Source organism: Salvelinus fontinalis, chromosome 1 (assembly GCF_029448725.1).
Source record: "Salvelinus fontinalis isolate EN_2023a chromosome 1, ASM2944872v1, whole genome shotgun sequence".
Taxonomy (NCBI): Eukaryota; Metazoa; Chordata; class Actinopteri; order Salmoniformes; family Salmonidae; genus Salvelinus; species Salvelinus fontinalis.
The window spans coordinates 8,383,671-8,409,497 of NC_074665.1; the positions used below are offsets into that span (position 1 = coordinate 8,383,671).

Here is a 25,827-nt window from a genome sequence, read left to right on the forward strand (position 1 = left end):
TTGGGACAACCAAGGATTTTATTCAAGTAATAATAATACTAATACTCGATAAGACTAAGGGTGTTTATAGGAATAGAAACAGGAAATTGAAAATTCACAAAATTAAAATAACTTGGGGCTGGCAGTTTCACCTCAGCAGGAAACAACATCACATCTGAAATGGCAGCGTATTCCCTACGGTACACTACTTACGACCAGGAGTGAACAGGGTGCCATTTCAGATGCAACCAGATCCTGTTCAGTAGGCACAACATACTGAGTTTACCGTTTCAGTATACCCTTCTGAACACGACCCAGGATTTTTTAATATTTTTTTTTAGACTGCAGCTTGTAATGACAGTTGGATGATCCCAGGCTGAAAAACTTAAATAGTGACATAAAACCTACAAAATCTAAACCGTGACGACCGTACATGAGTCTGCAGGAGAAGAAAACGGGTACGTTCCAAACAGACTACATTGCAGCGGTTGAATCCTTATCCAGGCGTGAGATCTGGTAGGCCACTGCAATGTAGTCAGCCTGGAACGCACCCACTGCGAAAGATTCACACCATAATAATCATACCAAAGAGAAACTAAAGAACATTTCATTCAACTCTCAAACCACAGGTCTGCATGTTCCATATAAAAAATCAAACAAATAACCCTTCTCTCCACCATTACATGACAATGCAAACTGCAATACACAAGAAACAGAATTTAAATTTACCACTGAATTATCATTATTTTTTAAATCACTGGACAGAAGGTGTGAGATCCAGGCCAACAATATCACAGCAAGCAACAGATTAAGGGGCTGAGAGAAGAAGGAAACAAGAAATCTGAACAGTTTAAATTGAAATGTGACGTACTACCGCCACCTGGTGGCTATATGTTGTACATGAATCCTTTGTGATCCGTCCTGAAAGCACAGGGGAGACAGTCAAGACCTCCCCTGCTGCCTTACCTATGTGCTAAATGGCACCCTATTTCCTACGTATAGTGCACTACTTTCAATAAGGTCAAAAGCAGCGCACTACATAGCAATAGGGCGCCATTTCAAGGAAAGCTAGTCTCCACTTCTACACCCGTCATTCCACCATTACAGAAATGTGCATTTTAAAGGACTGGTTTAACACAGACGCACAAACTAAAAATCACCAGCCAGTTATATGAGTGCAGCAGTCTCAGATGTAGTTCATGATCTTCAGCTCAGTCAGGTTGCTGCTGAGGAGGTCGGGGGGCAGACTGTCCTGGTCCTCGGTCGAGAGGAGGAAGAGGGGTAGCGACAAACGATGACTAGGTTCTCAGTCGCTGTCGAACTTGATGGAGTTGACGGACTGGGAGATGGCTCCTCCACAGTAGCTACCCCTCTTCTTCTTGGTCTTCTCGTGGCGGAAGGACTTTCCCTTGGTGAAGCGGAGCACGTCATTGGCCCTCTGGCCCCAGTCTCCATCCGACCCGCGCTGAGGAGGAGAAAGCAGAGAGACAGTCAAAATCAGTCTAGCCAATGATCACATCCCTGGTTGAAGGGAACTGTCAAGTCATAACTACTGTAGAGTTTAATGATCAAGCACGGTAAATTAGTGCAAGCTAATGTGTGAACGTGCTGTTGTCCATTCAGAGTGTGAATGGTGAATGACATTTACATAAAGAGGTTGGAGTAATACTGCGAAATGATAATGCCCTTTTAGTGTTTGAAAAGATGGCCTGAAATGTCAGCCTGTTTTGGTAGGATGGAGTTTGTCTGTCTAGTGACATCACAAGGCAGTACATTAGTTAATAGACCAATAAGAAAGAGTTCCAAAGCTCTCGGCCAATAACTTGTTCTCCCCTCCCAGCTAAATTGGTGATTGGGGGGGAAATCGCTCTTTGCTAAGAAGCTGCTTGTTTCTTTTTGACCAATCACAGTAAGGTATTTAAATCATTACCCAGAAATGACTTGTTAGAGGTGAATAAATATCACCAATAATATTTACACAGAACTGTAATGGTGTTTATAAATGAAGGCCTTAGTACACAGAACTGTAATGGTGTTTATAAATGAAGGCCTTAGTACACAGAACTGTAATGGTGTTTATAAATGAAGGCCTTAGTACACAGAACTGTAATGGTGTTTTAAATGAAGGCCTTAGTACACAGAACTGTAATGGTGTTTATAAATGAAGGCCTTAGTACACAGAACTGTAATGGTGTTTATAAATGAAGGCCTTAGTACACAGAACTGTAATGGTGTTTTAAATGAAGGCCTTAGTACACAGAACTGTAATGGTGTTTATAAATGAAGGGCTTAGTACACAGAACTGTAATGGTGTTTTAAATGAAGGCCTTAGTACACAGAACTGTAATGGTGTTTTAAATGAAGGCCTTAGTACACAGAACTGTAATGGTGTTTATAAATGAAGGCCTTAGTACACAGAACTGTAATGGTGTTTATAAATGAAGGGCTTAGTACACAGAACTGTAATGGTGTTTATAAATGAAGGGCTTAGTACACAGAACTGTAATGGTGTTTATAAATGAAGGGCTTAGTACACAGAACAATAATGTGTGATCATAGTCAGATGTGTTATAAAGGAAATAATTATACAAATTGCAACTGAATCAGGTTTGATCTGGCCCCATTAGTACACAGAGAGGGGGGGGGGGGGGGGGTGGCGTTCTCACCTTGGCGTCGAAGGAGTTATCGGCCAGTCGGTTATCCACATCAATGTCCTCCTCTCTTATTCTACGGAAAGGCACATTGATCTTTAGGAGGGACAGACGGGTCAAACAGGGAATTTAGGAGGCAAGTTACGTCCATATTTGACACAATGCGCCACAATGACACAGACCAGTTAGTTCCACAATGGACCTCAGTTCTGTATAGACCCAAACAAACATATCTGAAATGTATACAGTGCCTCTGGAAATTATTCAGACCTTGACTTTTTGTTACGTTACAGCCTTATTCTAAAATGGGTACCGGTACAGAGTCAATATACAGGGTGTTACGGTAAAGAGTCAATATACAGGGTGTTACGGTACAGAGTCAATATACAGGGTGTTACGGAACAGAGTCAATATACAGGGTGTTACGGTACAGAGTCAATATACAGGGTGTTACGGTACAGAGTCAATATACAGGGTGTTACGGTACAGAGTCAATATACAGGGTGTTACGGTACAGAGTCAATATACAGGGTGTTACGGTACAGAGTCAATATACAGGGTGTTACGGAACAGAGTCAATATACAGGGTGTTACGGTACAGAGTCAATATACAGGGTGTTACGGTACAGAGTCAATATACAGGGTGTTACGGTACAGAGTCAATATACAGGGTGTTACGGTACAGAGTCAATATACAGGGTGTTACGGTACAGAGTCAATATACAGGGTGTTACGGAACAGAGTCAATATACAGGGTGTTACGGTACAGAGTCAATATACAGGGTGTTACGGTACAGAGTCAATATACAGGGTGTTACGGTACAGAGTCAATATACAGGGTGTTACGGTACAGAGTCAATATACAGGGTGTTACGGTACAGAGTCAATATACAGGGTGTTACGGAACAGAGTCAATATACAGGGTGTTACGGTACAGAGTCAATATACAGGTTGTTACGGTACAGAGTCAATATACAGGGTGTTACGGTACAGAGTCAATATACAGGGTGGTACGGTACAGAGTCAATATACAGGGTGTTACGGAACAGAGTCAATATACAGGGTGTTACGGTACAGAGTCAATATACAGGGTGTTACGGTACAGAGTCAATATACAGGGTGTTACGGTAAAGAGTCAATATACAGGGTGTTACGGTACAGAGTCAATATACAGGGTGTTACGGTACAGAGTCAATATACAGGGTGTTACGGAACAGAGTCAATATACAGGGTGTTACGGTACAGAGTCAATATACAGGGTGTTACGGTACAGAGTCAATATACAGGGTGTTACGGTACAGAGTCAATATACAGGGTGTTACGGTACAGAGTCAATGTGGAGGCTATATACAGGGTGTTACGGTACAGAATCAATGTGGAGGCTAGATACAGGGGGTACCGGTACAGAGTCAATGTGGAGGCTATATACAGGGGGTACCGGTACAGAGTCAATGTGGAGGCTATATACAGGGGGTACCGGTACAGAGTCAATGTGGAGGCTATATACAGGGGGTACCGGTACAGAGTCAATGTGGAGGCTATATACAGGGTGTTACGGTACAGAGTCAATGTGGAGGCTATATACAGGGTATTACGGTACAGAGTCAATGTGGAGGCTATATACAGGGGGTACCGGTACAGAGTCAATGTGGAGGCTATATACAGGGAGTACCAGTACAGAGTCAATGTGGAGGCTATATACAGGGAGTACCAGTACAGAGTCAATGTGGAGGCTATATACAGGGAGTACCAGTACAGAGTCAATGTGGAGGCTATATACAGGGTGTTACGGTACAGAGTCAATGTGGAGGCTATATACAGGGTGTTAAGGTACAAAGTCAATGTGAGGGGCACAGGTTAGTTGAGGTAATCTCTCAAATAAAATGTTATTGGTCACATACACATGGTTAGCAGATGTTATTGTCGAGTGTAGTGAAATGCTTGTGCTTCTAGTTGACAGTGCATCAATATCTAACAATTCCCAACAACTATCTAAGAGATGTAATAAGAATATATACATATAAATATATGGATGAGCAATGAACAAGTGGCATAGGCAAGATGCAATAGATGGTATAAAATACAGTATATACATATGGGATGAGTAATGCAAGATATGTAAACATTATTAAAGTGACGAGTGATAATTTATTAGTGGCCAATGATTTCAAGTCTGTATGTTGACCGCAGCCTCTGTGTTAGTGACGGCTGTTGAAGAGTCTGATGGCCTTGAGTTAGAAGCTGTTTTTCAGTCTCTCTGTCCCTGCTTTGATGCACCTGTGCTGACCTCGCCTTCTGGATGATAGCGGGGTGAACAGGCAGTGGCTCGGGTGGTTGTCCTTGATGATCTTTTTGGCCTTCCTGTGACATCGGTTGCTGTAGGGGTCATGGAGGGCAGGTGGTTTGCCCCCGGTGATGTGTTGGGCAGACCGCACCACCCTCTGGAGAGCCCTGCGGTTGTGGGCGGTGCAGTTGCCGTACCAGGCAGTGATACAGCCCGACAGGAAGCTCTCAATTGTGCATCTGTAAAAATTGAGGGTTCTAGGTGACAAGCCAAATTTCTTAAGCCTCCTGAGGTTGAGGCGCTATTGCACATTCTTCACCACTGCGACTATTGTCCGTGATGTGTACGTCGAGGAACTTAAAGCTTTCCACCTTCTCCACTACTGTCCCCTCTGTGGATAAGGGGAGTGCTCCCTCTGCTGTTTCTTGAAGTCCACAATCCTCTTTGCTTTGTTGACGTTCGAGTGAGGCACCCCGATGTGCCCTCACCTCCTTCCTATAGGCTGTCTCGTCGTTGTTGGTGATCAAGCCTACTACTGTTGTGTCGTCTGATGCTCTCATGCTTGACTCGAATCGAGCATAGAAGTAATTTAGCTCGTCTGGTAGGCTCGTGTCACTGGTCAGCTCTCGGTTGTGTTTCCCTTTGTAGCCTGTAATGGTTTGCAAGCCTTGCCACATCCGACAAGCGTCGGAGCCGGTGTAGTACGATTCAATCTTAGTCCTGTATTGGCGCTTTACCTGTTTGATTGTTCGGAGGGCATAGCGGGATTTCTTATAAGCTTCCGGGTTTGAGTCCCGTTCCTTGAAAGCGGCAGCTCTAGCCTTTAGCTCAGTGCAGATGTTGGTTGGGGTATGTACGTACGGTCACTGTGGGGACAACGTCGTTGATGCACTTATTGATAAAGCCAGTGACTGATGTGGTGTACTCCTCAATGCCATCGGATGAATCCCAGAACATATTCCAGTCTGTGGTAGCAAAACAGTTCTGTAGCTTAGCATCTGCGTCATCTGACCACTTCCATATTGAGCGAGTCACAGGTACTTCCTGCTTTAAATTTCACAGGAATCAGGAGGGTAGAATTATGGTCAGATTTGCCAAATGAAGGGCGAGGGAGAGTTTTGTAAGCAGCTCTGTGTGGAGTAAAAGTGGTCTAGAGCCCCCCCCCCCCCCGATTGCACGTAACATGCTGGTAGAAATGAGGTTAAAAAGGATAAGTTCCCCTGCATTAAAGTCCCCGGCCACTAGGAGCGCTGCATCTGGATGAGCATTTTCTTGTTTGTTTATAGCTCGTTGAGTGAGGTCTTAGAGCGAGCATCGGTTTGTGGTGAAAAATATAGATGAAAACTCTTGGTAAATAGTATGGTCTACAGCTTATCATGAGAAACTCTACCTCAGTCGAGCAAAACCTCGAGACTCCCTTAATATTAGCTTTCGTGCACCAGCTGTTATTGACAAAGACACACAGACCCCTTGTCTTAGCGGCGGCAGCTGTTCCATCTTGCCGATGCAGCTGTAAACCCAGCCAGCTGTATGTTATCCATGTCGTTGTTCAGCCACGACTCGGTGAAACATAAGATATTACAGTTAATATCCCGTTGGTAGGATAGTGTAAGAATATTTTGAAGATAAATACACAACGCAGAGGACGAAAAGACTAGATTTAATGATCAATGGAAATGGTGGTTTTTCTGTAATAGGAAATTATTGATCACTGGGTCAGATACATGGCAGGAATTTGTCTAGGCACCGAGCCTGAAATAGGATACTTGTTATTTGGCCAGTGGCCCAGTTTTATTGCAAGGAATTCTTATTGGTCAACCACAAGCTAGGGCTGGATTATAAATCAATTCCCGTTCCTTTGTTCTGTGGAGAGAATCACTGAGGACAGGCGAGCACGAACATCTACCTCCCCACATGATTTGTTCTCTTTGAATAAACGTATTTACCTCGGGGTCTGTGTTACTGAATCATAACATCCACTGCTAACAGTAGTCTTGAGCGGAGCTCATCCATTTTGTTATCCAATTGTGCGTTAGCTAATAGAACTGTTGGTAGAGGGGGATTACTCACTCGCCGTCGGATGCTTACAAGGCACCCTGACCTAGATTCCCGATATCTCAGTCTCTTCTTAATGAGAAGGACAGGGATTTGGGCCTCGTCGGGTGTCTGAAGCAAATCCTTCGCATCTGACTCGTTTAAGAAAAATAATAATCTTGGTCCAGTACGAGGTGAGTAATCGCTGTCCTGAGATCTAGAAGCTCCTTTCAGGTCTTAAGAGACGATGGCAGAAACATTACGTACAAAATAAGTTACAAATAACGCGAAAACACAATAGGATAGTTGGTTAGGAGCCTGTAAAATGGCAGCCATCTCCTTCAGCGCCAACTGTCAGCACACAGCCAAGACAACGCAGGAGCGGTCTTGAAATGTCAAGCGCATCTCTGGATAAACCTGAAAATAGCTGTGCAGCAACGCTCCCATCCAACCCGACAGAGCTTGATAGGATTTGCAGAGAAAAATACTTGTGTAGAATTTGTTTTTAAATTTCTTTATAAATTTGCAAATATGCCCAAACCTGTTTTTGCTTTATCGTAATAAAGGTAGATTGACGAGGGGAAAAAAACAATTTAAATTAATTTTAGAATAAGGCTGTAACGAAACAAAATGAGGAAAAAGTCAAGGGGTCTGAATACTTTCCGAAAGCACTTTACGTGCCAGAAAAGTATCTCTGTGGTACAGAAATGAAACATCTATTTCTGTATACTAATAGTCTGACACCATGTTAAAGTTTATCTACCATATACAACAAATACTCTGAATCAAACCAACAAATAAGTATTAAAATAGTTATACAAGCCCAGCGCCAGCCAGTCTCTGTTCTCACCTTCTTAGAGACTTTAGGGAACGTCTGTGGTTTAGTTGTTGTTGCCTTCTTATTTTTAGGCGTCGTTAATTCTTCCTCATCCTCTGACGAGGCTTCTCCGTCCCTTTTTCTCTTACCGTTTACAGTGCCTGTGGAGGGAGAGGAGAGGGATAATGAGAAAAATAGCCTTCTTGTCAATCTATCCAGTTATATAAAAACAATCCTGGTTATAAGAATTTAAACGAACCCAATAACCCATTTAAAAAAGGGCAATACAACTATAAAACAATTCAAACAAGGATGACTAATTTAATTGTAGCGTGATAATTAGCCTTGCTGCAAAACATGGGCCATTTTTCCTTCTTTTGGTAAATGGCTCCAATGTGTAGGCCATTAAGATAGCACTCAACAGATAGCCTCAGTTGTACTGGGGCTTATGGAGGCATTTAAAAGCTATAAATTGTCAAGAATCAAAATGGGTAAATATCATGAATTTAAAATGCCCATTGAACAGTTTCCCCAGGTTCCAGACTGTACCTTTTTAGTGGCGTTCAACACTCACCGTTAGCGATGGGAGTGGTGACTGCTGCCGGTGCTTTCACCGCCGCCTCTTCTTCAGAAGAAGAGTCGTCTGATGAGCTGCTGGCCTCCTTGGTTTTAGGTCTGGCTGCTGGGGTGGTCTTGGGGGTGGCAGTCTTTTTACTGGCCTCTTCCTCAGAGCTAGTCTCCTCGGAAGAGGAAGACTCGGCAGCCTTGGTCGGTTTCGTTGCCTTGACTGCAGAGGTGGTTGCTTTGGGTGTAGCTGGCTTTCCATTGGTCAGAGCAGGCTTAGCGGGCGTTGTCTTGGCGGCCTCTGTCTCCACCTCCGAGTCGGAACTGTCGGAAGAGTCCGAGCTGCTTTCGGCTGCCTTTTTAGCAGAGGCTGGGGTTGTAGCCTTCACTGCTGCTGGTTTGGGCGCTGCTGCTGCAAGGTTCAAAGTTCAATTTAGTTGTCATATGTATAAAAAAATACAATGGAATGCTTATTCACAAGCGACCTCGAAATATGAAAAAGATACAACAACAAAAAATAAGCCTACACATAAGTATGAGAGAGAATCTGTGAATCTTCTTACCCTCTTCATCGCTGGAGTCACTTGAAGAGCTGCTGTCCTCCTTGGCTTTAGGTCTGGCTGCTGCGGTGGTCTTAGGGGTGGTCTTGGGGGTGGTGGTGGGTTTTACAGCCTTTTTACTGGCCTCTTCTTCCTCAGAGCTACTCTCCTCGGACGATGACGACTCTGCAGCTTTAGCCGGTGTCTTGACGGCAGGACTCTTGGCTGCACGTTTGGTGGGGGTCTTCTTGGCGGCAGCAGCCTGGTCCTCCGAGTCCGAGCTGTCTGAATCGGAGCTGCTCTCGGCTGCTGCCTTGGCTGGGGCTGATTTAGTCACCACTGGTGTGGCTGGTTTGGAGGCTGGTTTAGTAACCGGGGTGGCTGGTTTGGAGCCTGGTTTAGTAACCGGGGTGGCTGGTTTGGAGCCTGGTTTAGTAACCGGGGTGGCTAGTTTGGAGCCTGGTTTAGCAACAGAGGCTGGGGTAGCCTTCTTAGCTGGGGGTTCATCATCTTCAGAAGAAGAGTCGGAGTCCGAGCTGTTTGCTGTAGCGGCCTTGGCTGGGGCCTTGGCTGGGGCCTTGGCTGGGGCCTTGGCTGGGGCCTTGGCTGGGGCCTTGGCTGGGGCCTTGGCTGGGGCCTTGGCTGGGGCCTTGGCTGGGGCCTTGGCTGGGGCCTTGGCTGGGGCAGCTGCAGCAGGTTTAGCCGGTGTCTCGTCCTCAGAACTGCTGTCAGAGTCTACAGGACAGACATATGTGAACAATACAACATTTAAAAAAAGGTAGATTCAGTTAAATAATGCGAGTTTGTTTGACATTCGTCTAAGCCAAGACCTAAATTATAATCCCCCACTACCTAGTGCTATGTAACACTTTACTGTGTTTTTCTGTGGACACGGGGGGGAAATATTTCCAAAAAATTATTCAGCGCCCAACAAAGAGAAAAATATTTCTTAACAAGTTCAGACAGCTTTATCCGGTGTCAGACTGAAATGTTTTCAACTGGTGCAGAGTGAGAACAGAGAACAGAATACTGAGGACAGGGAAGATTGAACATCTATAACCTCCAGGCATATCTATGATTTGTCCTTTTCAAATAAATCTATTTTTTCTCCCCCCTGATTTGCTTTGGAGTCTTTGTTATTGAATAATAACATCAACTGCTAACACCGGTTAGTCGAGGTAATATGTACATGTAGGTAAAGTTAGTGACTATGCATAGATTATAAAACAGAGAGTAGCAGCAGTGTAAAAGAGGTGTCTGGAAAGCCCTTTGATTATCTGTTCCGGAGTCTTATGGCTTTGGAGTAGAAGCTGTTTAGAAGCCTTTTCGCCCTCGACTTAGCGCTCCGGTACCGCTTACCGCTTGCAAAATCGGCAGTGTATTAAATACTTGTTCCCCCCGCTGTATATATTTGTAATAATGACAATTACAACATTAATGACTGAACAATGAACACTTTTAACTTAATATAATACATCAATAAAATCTATTTAGTCTCAAATAAATAATGAAACATGTTTAATTTGGTTTAAATAATGCAAAAAAAAAGAAGTGTTGGAGAAGAAAGTAAAAGTGCAATATGTGCCATGTAAGAAAGCTAACGTTTAAGTTCCTTGCTCAGAACATGAGAATATATGAAAGCTGGTGGTTCCTTTTAACATGAGTCTTCAATATTCCCAGGTAAGAAGTTTTAGGTTGTAGTTATTATAGGACTATTTCTCTCTATACCATTTGTATTTCATATACCTTTGACTATTGGATGTTCTTATAGGCACTGTAGTGTTGATAGGCTTGAAGTCATAAACAGCTCAATGCTTGAAGCATTGTGAAGAGCTGCTTGCAAAAGCACGAAAGTGCTGTTTGAATGAATGATTACGAACCTGCTGCTGCCTACCATTGCTCAGTCAGACTGCTCTAGCAAATATCAAATCATAGACTTAATTATAATATACAAACACAGAAATACGAGCCTTATGTCATTAAAATGGTCGAATCCGGAAACTATCATTCGAAAACAAAACGTTTATTCTTTCAGTGAAATACGGAACCGTTCCGTATTTTATCTAACGGGTGGCATCCATAAGTCTAAATATTGCTGTTACATTGTACAACCTTCAATGTTGTGTCATAATTATGTAAAATTCTGGCAAATTAATTACGGTCTTTGTTTGGAAGAAATGGACTTCACACAGTTCGCAACGAGCCAGGCGGCCCAAACTGCTGCATATACCCTGACTGCTTGCACAGAGCGCAAGAAATGTGACACAATTTCCCTAGTTAAAAGAAATTCATGTTAGCAGGCAATATTACCTAAATATGCAGGTTTAAAAATATGTACTTGTGTATTGATTTTAAGAAAGGCGTTGATGTTTATGGTTAGGTACATTGGTGCAACGGACAGTGCTTTTTCCGCAAATGCGCTTGTTAAATCATCACCCGTTTGGCGAAGTAGGCTGTGATTCGATGAGAAATTAATAGGCACCGCATTGATTATATGCAACGCAGGACAAGCTAGATAAACTAGTAATATCATCAACCATGTGTAGGTAACTAGTGATTATGTTAAGATTGTTTTTTTATAAGTTTAATGCTAGCTAGCACCTTACCTTGGCTCCTTGCTGCACTCGCATAACAGGTAGTCAGCCTGCCACACAGTCTCCTCGTGGAGTGCAATGTAATCGGCCATAATCGGTGCCCAAAAATGCAGATTAACGATTGTTATAAAAACTTGAAATCGGCCCTGATTAATCGGTCGACCTCTATTACAGACTCAGTCAGGGAGTGGTTGAAAATGTCAGTGGAGACACTTGCCAGTTTGTCTGTGCATTCTCCGAGTACACGTCCTGGTAATCCGTCTGGCCCTGTGGCGCTGTGAATGTAGACCTGTTTAAAGGTCTTACATCGGCTACGGAGAGCGTGATCACACAGTCGTCCGGAACAGCTGGTACTCTCATGCATGTTTCAGTGTTACTTGCCTCGAAGCGAGCATAGAAGTTATTTATCTCGTCTGGTAGGCTCGTGTCACTGGGCAGCTCTCGGCTGTGCTTCCCTCTGTAGTCTAATAGTTTGCAAGCCCTGCCACGTCCGACGACCGTCGGAGCCGGTGTAGTACGCATCGATCCTAGACCTGTAATGAAGCTTTCCCCGTTTGATGCTTCGTCATTCTTAAAAATGTACGTACGGTCACTGTGGGGACGACGTCCTCGATGCACTTATTGATGAAGCCAACGACTGATGTGGTGTACTCCTCAATGCCACCGGAGGAATCCCGGAACATATTCCAGTCTGTGCTAGCAAAACATTCCTGTAGCTTAGCATCTGCTTCATCTGACCACTTCCTTATTGAACCATTCACGTGCGCTTCCTGCTTTAATTGTTGCTTGTAATCAGGAGGATATAATTATGGTCAAATTTGCCACATGGAGGGCGAGGGAGAGCTTTGTACATGTCTCTGTAAAGGTGATCTTAAGTGTTTTTCCCCTCTAGTTGCACATTTAACACGCTGATATAAATGAGGTAAAACTGATTTGAGTTTCCCTGCATTAAAGTCCACGGCCACTAGGAGCGCCACCTCTGGTTGAACGTTTTCCGGTTTTCTTGTGGCGCCGTATACAGATCTGATGGACGTCACCATCATGAGAACTATCAAGCAAAGTATTAGCCCTGAGAAGACCATAGAGGGGTCCAACCGGCGAGAATGAGTCGCAATTTACTGCATTGTTTAAAGGTTTTGTAACATAACCCATGCATAATAGTAAAAAAGTAAATGAGTCTCTAACCCGAGTCACAGATCTTTTTGTGGCCTCTTGCCAATCTATTCAGTTGAGTTGGCAAGACTGCACAAACAGATCTGGGACGCATTCTAAAATGACTCAGTCCATCTTACAGCCTATTGTATTAAATCTGTCTTACCAGAGCTGGAAGAGTCTGATTTCTTAGTTGGGGCAGTCTTCGCTGGAGTCACCTTGGCTGCTGGCTTTTTAGCCTCTTCCTCCTCTTCTGAGCTTGAGTCAGAGTCCGAGGAGGACTCAGCAGCCTTGCCCCGGGTCACGGTAGGGGTCGCCTTGGCTGGTGCTACTTTCACTGTCCCCTCGTCGTCATCCTCGGAGCTCGAGGAAGAGGAGCCGTCTTCCACCACCTTCACAGTAGCCTTGGCCCCCACGACAGTCACAGTCTTGGCCCCCTGCTCCTTTACCTTTGCCACCGTTACTGCTGCTGTAGCTGGCGCTACTTTCACAGTCTTCGAACCCTCCTCCTCCTCCTCTGAGCTGGAGTCTGAGGAAGAGTCTTCCTTGGCAGGGGTAACCGTTATTTTGACAGCTGTGGACTTAACCCTTATTACTTCTGGCTTCTTAGCCTCTTCTTCATCCTCAGAGCTGGAGTCAGAGTCTTCTGCTGGGGTAGCCTTGGCCGGGGTAGCCTTGGCCGGGGTAGCCTTGGCCGGGGTAGCCTTGGCCGGGGTAGCCTTGGCCGGGGTAGCCTTGGCCGGGATAGACTTGGCCGGGGTAGACTTGGCCGGGGTAGACTTGGCCACTGGCTTCTTTGCTGCTTCTTCTTCTTCAGAGCTGGAGTCTAAGAGGAACAAGAGAATCAATGAAACTGTTCACTTCCACTTTAAAATCATAACACCTCAACTCAGGTAAAACAGTTGGAATAGTGGCTCGTCATTAAAAAAATATTTTGGACAAGTTTCACAATATATTTCCACAAATCTAACGTAGATTGATGATACTCCATCTAAACAGTCTTTATGCAAAAGTTCACAACAAAAATAGACACTTCTATTTTAGAAATGTGAATTATATTTATCAATAACTCAAACGTACAATACATTGTGGCTTTGACGTCAAGGAGTAACGGCCTGGTGCTGGCGGCAGTGCACTGTACCGGCATGCATGTTTGGTTGAAATGCAAGTAGACGGGAAGAAAGTCCTATTGCGTCAGACAGACTAGGGTTAGGGGAACCCCTGGCGTTTCAGTCATACGGGCACAAGTAGGTACTAAAGTGCCCAAAAACTTCTCATGTTATGTTGCTAGTAGATAAACAAATATAGATAGCTGGCTAAGCAAAACGAACTGGCCCACACACTCACGGATTTAGAATGGTGTTTGGCGATGGACTTGTTGTTGCTAGCTTATTCCAACAGAATACGGCCCGTTTTGCTGATATGAAAACGGACATAATTCAAGGCACGTCTTTATGATTGCTCTACTTCCTGATCTTTATTAGCCGATGTAACTTGCAAGGATATCTTTGTAGCCAACGGTTGTGTTAACCATCGTCTGGGTTTACTGCTGCTAGTCGTATCACTTGTGTTAGCATGTGGCTAGCTATAGCTATCAGCAGGCAACAACAGAGTTTTAACCCGTTATAGACGTTCAATGTCTACTATGCTGGTAAAGGTAGATCTTGTTTTTCACAGTAAAAGAAATGTGCTAAAACTGGTAGTATGTTTTTATTTAACTCGACAAGTCAGTTAAGAACAAATTATTATTTACAATGACGGCCCAGGAACAGTGGGTTAACTGCCTTGTTCAGGGGAACAGTGGGTTAACTGCCTTGTTCAGGGGCAGAACGACAGATTTTTACCTTGTCAGCTCGGGGATTTGAACTTGCACGTGATGTGTTTCACGGCTGCTAGCGGGTTAGCTAGTAAAAGTAATCCAGCAGCAGTGGAAAAGATGCTGTGTTAAAAGCCTGCGTGTTTGCGTAAGTGATCAAAATAACGTTTTAGCTGATAGAGAACAAAGAAATCACAGGATATGGTCAGACGATAAGTTGGTTTTATTCAGAGTGTCAAAATATGTTGTTGTTAAAACAACAGACCTCAGGATGACGTGGGTCTTCGCCGTTTTGTGTGGACAGCGGCTTTCCTCCTGCTAGTGTAGTGGTTCTCTTTTTTACGTCCCTTTCCCCAACGCGACTTCGATCAAATTCATATAAAAAATATACATTTCTACCGAAATACAAAATGTATAGTGATCTATCATATTGGAACTTTTAGTTTGAAGGATGAAAACAAAATCAGGATGTTGAACAGCAACTGATTATCTTCAACTTTCCCTTTCCCCTGTGCTGAAGATATACGTGTCGTGTTTACCAGCGCTCTAGTCTAGAACCTTAAGAACCAGGGTCTAACAACAGATATAATCTATAGCCTTTAGGAACTCGGGTCTCAAACCTACCTGTGCTCTCAGAGCTGGACTCTGCCTTCCTGGCAGCTGCGGCAGCTTTGGGGGTCACAGTCTTGGCCGGGGTGGTTTTGACCGGGGCTGCTTTAGCTGAGGAGAATAACAAGGTGGCAGATAGCAGCACTCAGGGCCAGTTTCCCAGACAGATGTAGCTGGTCTTGGACTACAAAACACTTCATTTCAGTTTAGTCTTCTAAATAATGTATGTCCGGGAAACCGGCCCCGAGTACAAACAGTAGTTTGTTACCTGCCACTTTCTTCTTCTTCTCCTCCTCCTCATCATCACTGCTGTCATCGCTGCTGTCTGAGGAACTACTGTCCTTAGCTGGAGGGGTCTTGACAGGGCCAGAGGGTTTCACCGGGGTCTGTTGGGAGAGACCGAGTCAGTCTAGGAGGTACAGGTATCACTAACTACATTGTGTAGACAGTCTGAAGATATAGCAGCTGTACATGTGGTTTTAATTATCATTGAGGACATGCTAAAACAAGACATTTTTAAAAATCTCACCAAAATATGAAGAGTGCCTTGGTATTTTTGTTCTAATGTGTACATTGTAGATTTTTCATGAAGATGTGTAATGACTTAGTTTTACGGTTGACTGAGTCTTAATTTCTTGTCTACTACCCCCCCAAAAAAACACATTTACTTCACAATATATAGCTAATGTTCCTTCATCCATTCCTGCGTCGTATGACAGAGGCACGCGAGACTGCTTTTGTTAGATCAAGAAGATACTGTACCACGCCTAGGAAGGGAGGCTGTCATTGACAACACAGCTCCCATGGAAACGTGGACGCCTGTCCTGTTTGTGAGTCCTGGGCACATATTTACAAATAGTCTCAGAATGGGACTGCTGATTTAGGATCAGGCCCCTTCTTGTCAACCGACCTTTAAGTCGTTACGATCTAAAAGGCAAAACTGATCCTAGATCAGGTCTCCTCCACTGAGAGGCTTTTTGAATAGACCCCCCTGGTGAGAGGTTGTGTGTTGTGGATCAGTTTCAGTACCTTAGTGGGTGCCTCGTCTTCACTGGAGCTGTCTTCACTACTGCTGCTGCTCGCAGTCTTCTTCTGAGCTGCTGTCTTAGGGGTCCCCGCTGCAGCCTTTCCCGCCTTAGGGGTCGCGGCTGCAGCCTTTCCCGCCTTAGGGGTCGCGGCTGCAGCCTTTCCCGCCTTAGGGGTCGCGGCAGGAGCCTTTCGTTCTACAGAGCAAGAAGAACAGTCAACAAGACACCCGCACAATGAGGGAAGCAAAGCGTATACAAATATGGGATCATGTCTGCATGGTCGTAAAGCGATCGTCTTGGTCAGGTCTCCGTCTCAAGAGATTCCATGTCTCAAGGGAGTTCATGGTTGAACAAAGGTTAAAATGTACAAAAGTGAGGTCGTACGCACATCCTAATAAAAAAACATGGGTGCTGGGCTAAAGAAAGACACTAGAATCTGACGGAGATCCTTCTGGATCAAAGCGTTATCAAGTAAAGGTGGCGATTGGGGTCATATTCAGTGTCCGCGGGCCTTCCTGTTCCTTCCAAAAGGTTAACATGTACTTACTAGCTGCAGGAGCTTTGGCCTCATCTTCAGACGACTCACTGCTGGAGGCCTTTTTCCTGACTGCTGACCCCGCGGGCGTCTTCACCGGGGCTTTGGCTGCTGCAGGTTTCTGTTTGCAGAGGAACAGATTTAAGAACAGGCTGCAAGAACAGACCTACACCTTCTTCTTTATAACGTATCCAACATCTCAACAGCGAGATGCTTTCATCAGGACACGCATCATCTTCACTAAACCCCCCCCACCATGTTATAGCCTATGGTCAGCCATTATAGCAAACATTGATATTTTATGAGGATCCCCATTAGCCGACAACAAACGGTGACAGCTAATCTTACTGGGGTTCTACACATAACAAAAAATACATTTGACGTTTACAGTCACAAACTACATGTTAATGTTTTTAAGATGCATGTGTGTGCATCTATCAGTTCCACATACATGTCAGTACATACACACAACCAGTAGGTCACATGGGGGGGGGGGGGGGGGTTATGCCGTGAGGTGTTGCTTTATCTGTTTTTATAAACCAGGTTTGCTGTTCACTACATAAGATGGGAGGTCCATGCAATCATGGCTCTGTATAATACTATACGTTTCCTTGAATTTGTTCTGGAGCTGGCCATAGATCAGGCGGTATGGTTAGGGTCAGGCGGTATGGTTAGGGTCAGGCGGTATGGTTAGGGTCAGGCGGTATGGTTAGGGTCAGGCGGTATGGTTAGGGTCAGGCGGTATGGTTAGGGTCAGGCGGTATGGTTAGGGTCAGGCGGTATGGTTAGGGTCAGGCGGTATGGTTAGGGTCAGGCGGTATGGTTAGGGTCAGGCGGTATGGTTAGGGTCAGGCGGTATGGTTAGGGTCAGGCGGTATGGTTAGGGTCAGGCGGTATGGTTAGGGTCAGGCGGTATGGTTAGGGATTTTAACATAATAAAAGAGAAGATGAATTGTAAAACATAGCTTGTGTACCTTTGCTACAGCCTCCTCCTCGTCACTGGAATCATCGCTGCTGCTGGAGTCTGATTTAGCCGGGCGTGGGGCCTTGGCTGCTAACAAAAAGACATCAAGAAAACCGTTAAAACGGTAGACTCAGCAAAATTACATTGCCACGAGCAACACCGGAGATAATGAGAAGAGCGAGATGCAAGACTCTGCTCGAACAGCATCTGTGCATGGGTTCACTTCACAACGTCGTAACCAGGGTACCAAAACAGCAGAGAAGTTGAGCCTCACGCTTCAACTCTTTGTGTATGCCAAAATCTACCCAATATGCTGTTTACATTTCTCAGAGTGCACCTTTTTTTTTTACCCCCGTTTTCGTGATAGCCAATTGATAGTTACAGTCTGCAACTCCCGTACGGACTCGGGAGTCGAACGTCGAGAGCCGTGCGTCCTCTGAAACACGACCCAGCCGCACTGCTTCTTGACACAAGGCACGCTTAAACCGGAATCAAGCCGCACCAATGTGTCAGAGGAAACACCGTACACCTGGCGACCTTGTCAGCGTGAATTGCACCCGGCCCGCCACAGGAGTCGCTGGTGCTCGATGGGACAAGAACATCCTGGCCGGCCAAACCCCCCCCCCTACCCAGGATGACTTTGGGCCAATGATGCGTCACCTCCGGGGTCTCACGGCCGCGACACAGCCTGGTATCGAACCAGGATCTGCAGTAACGCAGCCAGCACTGCCTAAGACTGCAGCACCACTCTGGAGGCCCCTCAGAGTCTACCTTTAACTGGATAAGAAAGGTCAACTCTGTCCATCAATGCAGGATATTGGTTTAGGGGCAGCGGTTCCCAAACTAGGGGTCGCAACCCCATGTGGGGTCGCCTGGTATGAAGGTTGGAGAATTTCAAAAATCCTTAAAATACACACACAGTCCAGTCAAAAGTTGACACACCTACTCATTCAAGGGGTATTTATGTTTACAATTTTCAACATTGTAGAATAGTGAAGACATCAAAACTATGAAATAACACTTTTTGGTTACTACATGATTCCATGTTTGTTAAACATATCAAAATATATTTTAGATTCTTAAAAGTAGCCACCCTTTGCCTTGACAGCTTTTCACACTCTTGGCATTCTCTCAACCAGCTTCATGGGGTAGTCACCTGGAATACATTTCAACTAACAGGTGCGCCTTGTTAAAAGTTAATTTGTGTAATTTTTCCTTCTTAATGCGTTTGAGCCAATCAGTTGGGTTGTGACAAGGTAGGGGATGTATACAGAAGGTAGCCCTATTTGCTAAAATACCAAGTCCATATTATGGCAAAAACAGCTGAAATAAGCAAAGAGAAACGACAGTCCGTCATTACTTTAAGACACGAAGGTCAGTCAATCCGGAAAACGTCAAGAACTTTGAAAGTTTTGTTCAGGTGCAGTCGCAAAAAAACCATCAAGCGCTATGATGAAACTGGTTCTCATGAGGACCACCACAGGAAAGGAGGACCCAGAGTTACCTCTACTGCAGACGATAAGTTCATTAGAGTTACAAGCCTCAGAAGTTGCAGGCCAAATAAATGCTTCAGAGTTCAAGTAACAGACATCTCAACAGCCACTGTTCAGAGGAGACGGCGTGAATCAGACCTTCATGGTCGAATTGCTGCAAAGACACCACACAGAAGAAGTAAAGGGGATACCTAGTCAGTTGTACAACTGACTCTACTCAACTGAAATGTTCTGGCTCGGGTATTACACTATAGGGCCAACCTGGACCATAATGTTTTGGTTCAGGTATTACACTATAGGGCCAACCTGGACCATAATGTTCTGGTATTACACTATAGGGCCAACCTGGACCATAATGTTTTGGTTCAGGTATTACACTATAGGGACAACCTGGACCATAATGTTCTGGTATTACACTATAGGGCCAACCTGGACCATAATGTTCTGGTATTACACTATAGGGCCAACCTGGACCATAATGTTCAGGTATTACACTATAGGGCCAACCTGGACCATAATGTTCAGGTATTACACTATAGGGCCAACCTGGACCATAATGTTCTGGTTCTGGTATTACACTATAGGGACAACCTGGACCATAATGTTCTGGTATTACACTATAGGGCCAACCTGGACCATAATGTTCTGGTATTACACTATAGGGCCAACCTGGACCATAATGTTCAGGTATTACACTATAGGGCCAACCTGGACCATAATGTTCAGGTATTACACTATAGGGCCAACCTGGACCATAATGTTCTGGTTCAGGTATTACACTATAGGGCCAACCTGGACCATAATGTTCTGGTATTACACTATAGGGCCAACCTGGACCATAATGTTCTGGCCCAGGTATTACACTATAGGGCCAACCTGGACCACAATGTTCTGGTTCTGGTATTACACTATAGGGCCAACCTGGACCATAATGTTCTGGTATTACACTATAGGGCCAACCTGGACCATAATGTTCTGGTTCAGGTATTACACTATAGGGCCAACCTGGACCATAATGTTCTGGTATTACACTATAGGGCCAACCTGGACCACAATGTTCTGGTATTACACTATAGGGCCAACCTGGACCATAATGTTCTGGTATTACACTATAGGGCCAACCTGGACCACAATGTTCTGGTATTACACTATAGGGCCAACCTGGACCATAATGTTCTGGTATTACACTATAGGGCCAACCTGGACCATAATGTTCTGGTATTACACTATAGGGCCAACCTGGACCATAATGTTCAGGTATTACACTATAGGGCCAACCTGGACCATAATGTTCAGGTATTACACTATAGGGCCAACCTGGACCATAATGTTCTGGTATTACACTATAGGGCCAACCTGGACCATAATGTTCTGGTATTACACTATAGGGCCAACCTGGACCATAATGTTCTGGTATTACACTATAGGGCCAACCTGGACCATAATGTTCAGGTATTACACTATAGGGCCAACCTGGACCACAATGTTCTGGTATTACACTATAGGGCCAACCTGGACCACAATGTTCTGGTATTACACTATAGGGCCAACCTGGACCACAATGTTCTGGTATTACACTATAGGGCCAACCTGGACCATAATGTTCTGGTATTACACTATAGGGCCAACCTGGACCATAATGTTCAGGTATTACACTATAGGGCCAACCTGGACCATAATGTTCTGGTATTACACTATAGGGCCAACCTGGACCATAATGTTCTGGTATTACACTATAGGGCCAACCTGGACCATAATGTTTGGGTTCAGGTATTACACTATAGGGCCAACCTGGACCATAATGTTCTGGTATTACACTATAGGGCCAACCTGGACCATAATGTTCTGGTTCTGGTATTACACTATAGGGCCAACCTGGACCATAATGTTCTGGTATTACACTATAGGGCCAACCTGGACCATAATGTTCTGGTATTACACTATAGGGCCAACCTGGACCATAATGTTCTGGTATTACACTATAGGGCCAACCTGGAACATAATGTTCTGGTTCTGGTATTACACTATAGGGCCAACCTGGACCATAATGTTCTGGTATTACACTATAGGGCCAACCTGGACCATAATGTTCTGGTATTACACTATAGGGCCAACCTGGACCATAATGTTCTGGTATTACACTATAGGGCCAACCTGGACCATAATGTTCTGGTATTACACTATAGGGCCAACCTGGACCATAATGTTCTGGTATTACACTATAGGGCCAACCTGGACCATAATGTTCTGGTATTACACTATAGGGCCAACCTGGACCATAATGTTCTGGTATTACACTATAGGGCCAACCTGGACCATAATGTTCTGGTATTACACTATAGGGCCAACCTGGACCATAATGTTCTGGTTCTGGTATTACACTATAGGGCCAACCTGGACCATAATGTTCTGGTATTACACTATAGGGCCAACCTGGACTATAATGTTCTGGTATTACACTATAGGGCCAACCTGGACCATAATGTTCTGGTATTACACTATAGGGCCAACCTGGACCATAATGTTCTGGTTCTGGTATTACACTATAGGGCCAACCTGGACCATAATGTTCTGGTATTACACTATAGGGCCAACCTGGACCATAATGTTCTGGTATTACACTATAGGGCCAACCTGGACCATAATGTTCTGGTATTACACTATAGGGCCAACCTGGACCATAATGTTCTGGTATTACACTATTAGGGCCAACCTGGACCATAATGTTCTGGTATTACACTATAGGGCCAACCTGGACCATAATGTTCTGGTTCAGGTATTACACTATAGGGCCAACCTGGACCACAATGTTCTGGTTCGGGTATTACACTATAGGGCCAACCTGGACCATAATGTTCTGGTTCAGGTATTACACTATAGGGCCAACCGGGACCATAATGTTCTGGTTCGGGTATTACACTATAGGGCCAACCTGGACTATAATGTTCTGGTTCAGGTATTACACTATAGGGTCAACCGGGACCATATTGTTCAGGTTCGGGTATTCTATCTTGCATTGTCCTTTCCAGCATTGTTCCAGGCCAGTATAACTCATTTCAGCAGTGTGGCTCAGTTGATAGAGCATGGTGCTTGCAAAACCACGGATTTGACTACCGCCGGGGCTACCCATACAAAAATGTATGCACACACTACTGTTGCTTTTGATAAGTCTCTGCTAAATGGCATATATTAAAAGGACAGATGAGTGCGTACCTGTGGGTGCAGCCTTGACAGGCGCTGCTGCTTCCTCCTCGTCACTGCTTGACTCCTCACTGGAGCTCTCTGCAGTCTTTGCCTTCTTAGCAGACGGACTGCCACTGGTTTTAGGACCGATGGGCAGCGCCTTGCGTTTCTTAGCTTCGGGAGACCTGAGAAGGGAATGGCAAACAGAGCAGTGAGAGACATTCAAAAATAATTTAAACTATTGGTATGTGCCCTTAATGGTTTAGCCTCACAGTCATCGACAAAGGGGCTCTGGGAAGATGAGGTTGGATTGAAAATATACACATGTCAAGTCATTCTCGCCAGCCACGTTGTTGGGTAGTAAAGTTACTGACAAGAGTGTACTTACTTCACCCAGAAGTTGAAAATGTCAAGAAGACCCGCAGCTTCTTTTTCATCCTGGGGTGGCTGTTGCAAAGGAAGAATCATTCACATCGGCCATGTTATTCTCTTTGCAGGTTTATAGGCATCATGAGGTAATACATTTAACCAATTTTTTTCCGAACAATGTTTCACCTACGAAGTGCATGAAACACATATTGAAGAGTATTATTCGAACAAGTAAAGTTTTCGATTATGTATCAATTTTCCAACAGCAATAACCATTTCCCAATAAACGCCTGACATGTTAATCTAGCTTGTTAGGTAGTTATAGCGTACACACACGGTATTTCATAGCCTGCTGACTAGTCAGACAGACATTTTATTCAATCGTTCAACGTGAACTTGCTAAGCTATCTAGTTTAGTCCAGTTATTGTGTGACGGCAGTTGAAGCAGAAAACATCCTAAAAGTTAAATATGTAACTTAACATATTAAATGGGTATTCTAATAAAAAACAAATTATTGGTGGGTTGGAGTCACACGTGTTCTCTCGGCACGGCGTGTACCTCCTGCGTAGCTGGCTAGCTCACCAAGCTAGCCGAGCGGTACACAACATTGTCAACAGCTACTAAACGGGATACGGAATATGTCACTTACCACTTTAGCTTGTTTGATGAACAGTTGGGCAGCCTTGGTAAACTTATTCTCCAGTAGAAATGAATAGACATGTTTGTAAAGATCACTCGGCACAGAACTTTGCTCCGCCATTTTCACCAGGCTCGTGTGGAAGAATATCGCCGAAATCGCATGCGCGTTGAAACGCCGTCGCGTAATAAAACGTCACCAAAATAAAAAGAAACACGGAAAAGCACATCTGTAAAAGTCAAAAATCTTTAGTTTGAGACCAATAATCATTTAGTACTCAAAACTAGTAATATTAATGGACATAACTCCAAACATTGTCCTAATTGCGTTTATTATGTATTGTATCAAGATATTTTTTTTTATGTAAAACGTTTTAAGCGCCATACCTACACCCCTCCACCTTTGGTACAGTCTAGTGTATATATTTTACGTCATCTCTAATCGTCTCACGACATGGCACTTGACGTCCGGGAAACGTTGTAAATGAAGGACATTGTTGTGAGTCTGGACATTTAAACGGTATTACTGTCTGTTCTTGTCTTTCACAAACTGTAAATCATGCCTCGATATGAACTTGCCCTCATTGTAAAGGCCATGCAGAGGCCGGAGACCGCGGCACTTTTGCGGCGCACAGTGGAAACCTTGATGGAACGAGGCGCTGTGGTGAGAGGCTTGGAGAACCTTGGAGAGAAACTTCTACCGTACAAGATATCGAAACACAACGAGCGACACATGCGCGGTGGATACTTTCTGATTGACTTCCACGCTGCTCCCGGTATTGTCACGGGCTTGCTGGATCATCTGGAGCGGGACATTGACGTGGTGAGGCCTACGGTCTTGAAGAATGATCCGGAGCCTTCCAATGGACCCTGCTGCGGACCCCCGGTGGCATCTAAACTCCAGGACACCGTATAGAAATGAACGGTCATCATAAGAGTTCTTTCTAGTTGCCCAGCTTCTGTGACACATTTGGGAAGTGGATCGCATTTGATGGCCAGGCATTAGCCTGGGTGCCAGTCTATTTCTGTTCCCTTGCCAACAATTTAGAAATAGAAAACAGGGTTTTTCACATCCGGAGTGAAGACTCACATCGTCATGTTCATTAGGCACCATACGGAAGACAATTGACACACAGGGAGGCACCGCCTGGACACAGAACCATCGGAAAATTACAACGTATCTTTGAGTACGTTTTTGGCATACAACATGTAAACACCTTTTCCTTGGTCATTCATACCATCCGATATACTGTAATACTATTTCACTGCCATCTACTTTAAGAGTTGAATAAATGACTAAATACATTACAAACTTGTAAAAAATACATGGTTTCATTTTTTTATTCATGACGTGCATTGTCAAGTTTTGGTACGTGTTTAATTACATGGCATTTCCACCTACTCTAAAATGCATTCAGTGACGTTAAAGTAATGCCGCATTACCTTCCCTTTCCGTCATTTAGCAGAAGCTTATTGTCATTTAGCAGACGCCCAGACAATTGTGCATTAATCTTATTAACGTAGCAAGGTTAAGACAACCACATATCACAGTCATATAATTAAAAGTACACGTTTTCCTCAAGCAACTGTCAACAAAGTCAGTGTTATTAAGAAAAGATTAAAGTGTTAAAGCCAATTTATGTTGATCTGAAAATGTGGTCGGAGGCGTCATGGAGGGTGTGACGCAATTTCGGGCCTCCGGAGGCATACAGAGACCAAATTGAGCTGTGTACCGCATCGCCGTGTGCATAATTTTGTAATAATGCGGTGGGCTCCGTGTAGCTCCGCATTCACATGATTAGTTGACGGTAAGTGAGGGCGGGAGGTCCTGCATGAACACAAACTCACTCCATTGACAACTAATAACATTCTACACTGGGGGGGAAGGTTACTGTTAGGAAATAGACACACTATCCAGGAGACACTTCCACACTCGATCACCAGGTGGCGGTCTAGGTGCTGAGCTAAGCCTTGGTAATTACTCTGCTGTGTAAGGTGATTGCCAGTCAGAGTGCTAGCTTGGAAAGCCGACGAGGCTGCTAGTTTTGTTCGATGGCCTTTTTGTTTTGAGTTTGGAATCTTGAGTTTAGGCATAATTTTTGTAGTTTTATTTTTAGCGGTCTAGTTATTGGTTTCGTAACAATACCACACTAGGTATAGAATTGTTTTCCTCAGCGACTTCTGTAAAGTAGGCTTTTTGAAGGCTGCTTAGTGTTTATCCCATCATAATTCAAATTGAAAGTATTGTAACGACCCTGGGTTTATAAGCGCGGAAATAGACTCTGCCGCACGAGCATGCTTTTGCGGCACAGTCGATAGCGCGCCGGACCTCGGGCTAGAAGGTCGAGGGTTCGAGACCTGCTGCCTGCTGTTTCATTACAGTACTGTATTTGGGACACTACATTGAGACCATATACTATTACACTACTTTAAGCAACATTTGTCATTTAGCAGATGCTCTTATCCAGAGCGACTTACACTTACCGTATGCTTTCCAGTCAGCACAGTTTGGGTATATATTATGAACATATATACCCAAACTGGGTATATATGTTCAGATCTCAAGATTTCTTGAGTTA

General features: G+C 44.4%; 2 protein-coding genes across 4 annotated transcripts; one reads left to right on the forward strand and one right to left on the reverse strand.

The window, feature by feature from the left end:
- On the reverse strand, window positions 1–23,577 carry LOC129812784 (nucleolar and coiled-body phosphoprotein 1-like). 3 transcript variants are annotated; one of them, XM_055864780.1, is made up of 14 exons: window positions 23,262–23,577; window positions 22,631–22,689; window positions 22,273–22,427; window positions 17,577–17,653; window positions 16,615–16,723; window positions 16,069–16,262; window positions 15,308–15,425; window positions 15,055–15,150; window positions 12,781–13,440; window positions 8,893–9,603; window positions 8,340–8,741; window positions 7,799–7,926; window positions 2,646–2,726; window positions 1–1,444 (listed from the first exon to the last, which is right to left on the reverse strand). In XM_055864780.1, exons 1-14 carry the CDS (start codon window positions 23,370–23,372, stop codon window positions 1,286–1,288), a joined length of 3,060 nt encoding a protein of 1,019 aa, XP_055720755.1. In that variant the 5' UTR covers window positions 23,373–23,577; the 3' UTR covers window positions 1–1,285. The 3 variants fall into 3 exon arrangements, with proteins under 3 accessions (XP_055720755.1, XP_055720669.1, XP_055720840.1); XM_055864694.1 differs by having other exon boundaries at window positions 17,577–17,656; XM_055864865.1 differs by having other exon boundaries at window positions 1,355–1,444; window positions 2,646–2,706; window positions 17,577–17,656.
- A 120-nt stretch (window positions 23,578–23,697) lies between these two features.
- On the forward strand, window positions 23,698–24,573 carry mrps6 (mitochondrial ribosomal protein S6). The gene has a single exon (XM_055864994.1). The coding sequence runs from the start codon at window positions 23,808–23,810 to the stop codon at window positions 24,162–24,164; it is 357 nt and encodes a 118-aa protein (XP_055720969.1). The 5' UTR covers window positions 23,698–23,807; the 3' UTR covers window positions 24,165–24,573.
- Window positions 24,574–25,827: the final 1,254 nt, after the last annotated feature.

Bases quoted from the DNA above. Each gene is read 5' to 3' on its own strand.
- LOC129812784 (XM_055864694.1), bottom strand. From the start codon at position 23,372: ATGGCGGAGCAAAGTTCTGTGCCGAGTGATCTTTACAAACATGTCTAT. The intron at 9,604-12,780 runs GTAAGACAGATT...TCTGTCCTGTAG, and splicing joins ATCAGACTCTTCCAGCTCTG to ACTCTGACAGCAGTTCTGAG. The intron at 1,445-2,645 runs GTGAGAACGCCA...TCTCCTCCTCAG, and splicing joins ATAACTCCTTCGACGCCAAG to CGCGGGTCGGATGGAGACTG.
- mrps6 (XM_055864994.1), top strand. From the start codon at position 23,808: ATGCCTCGATATGAACTTGCCCTCATTGTAAAGGCCATGCAGAGGCCG.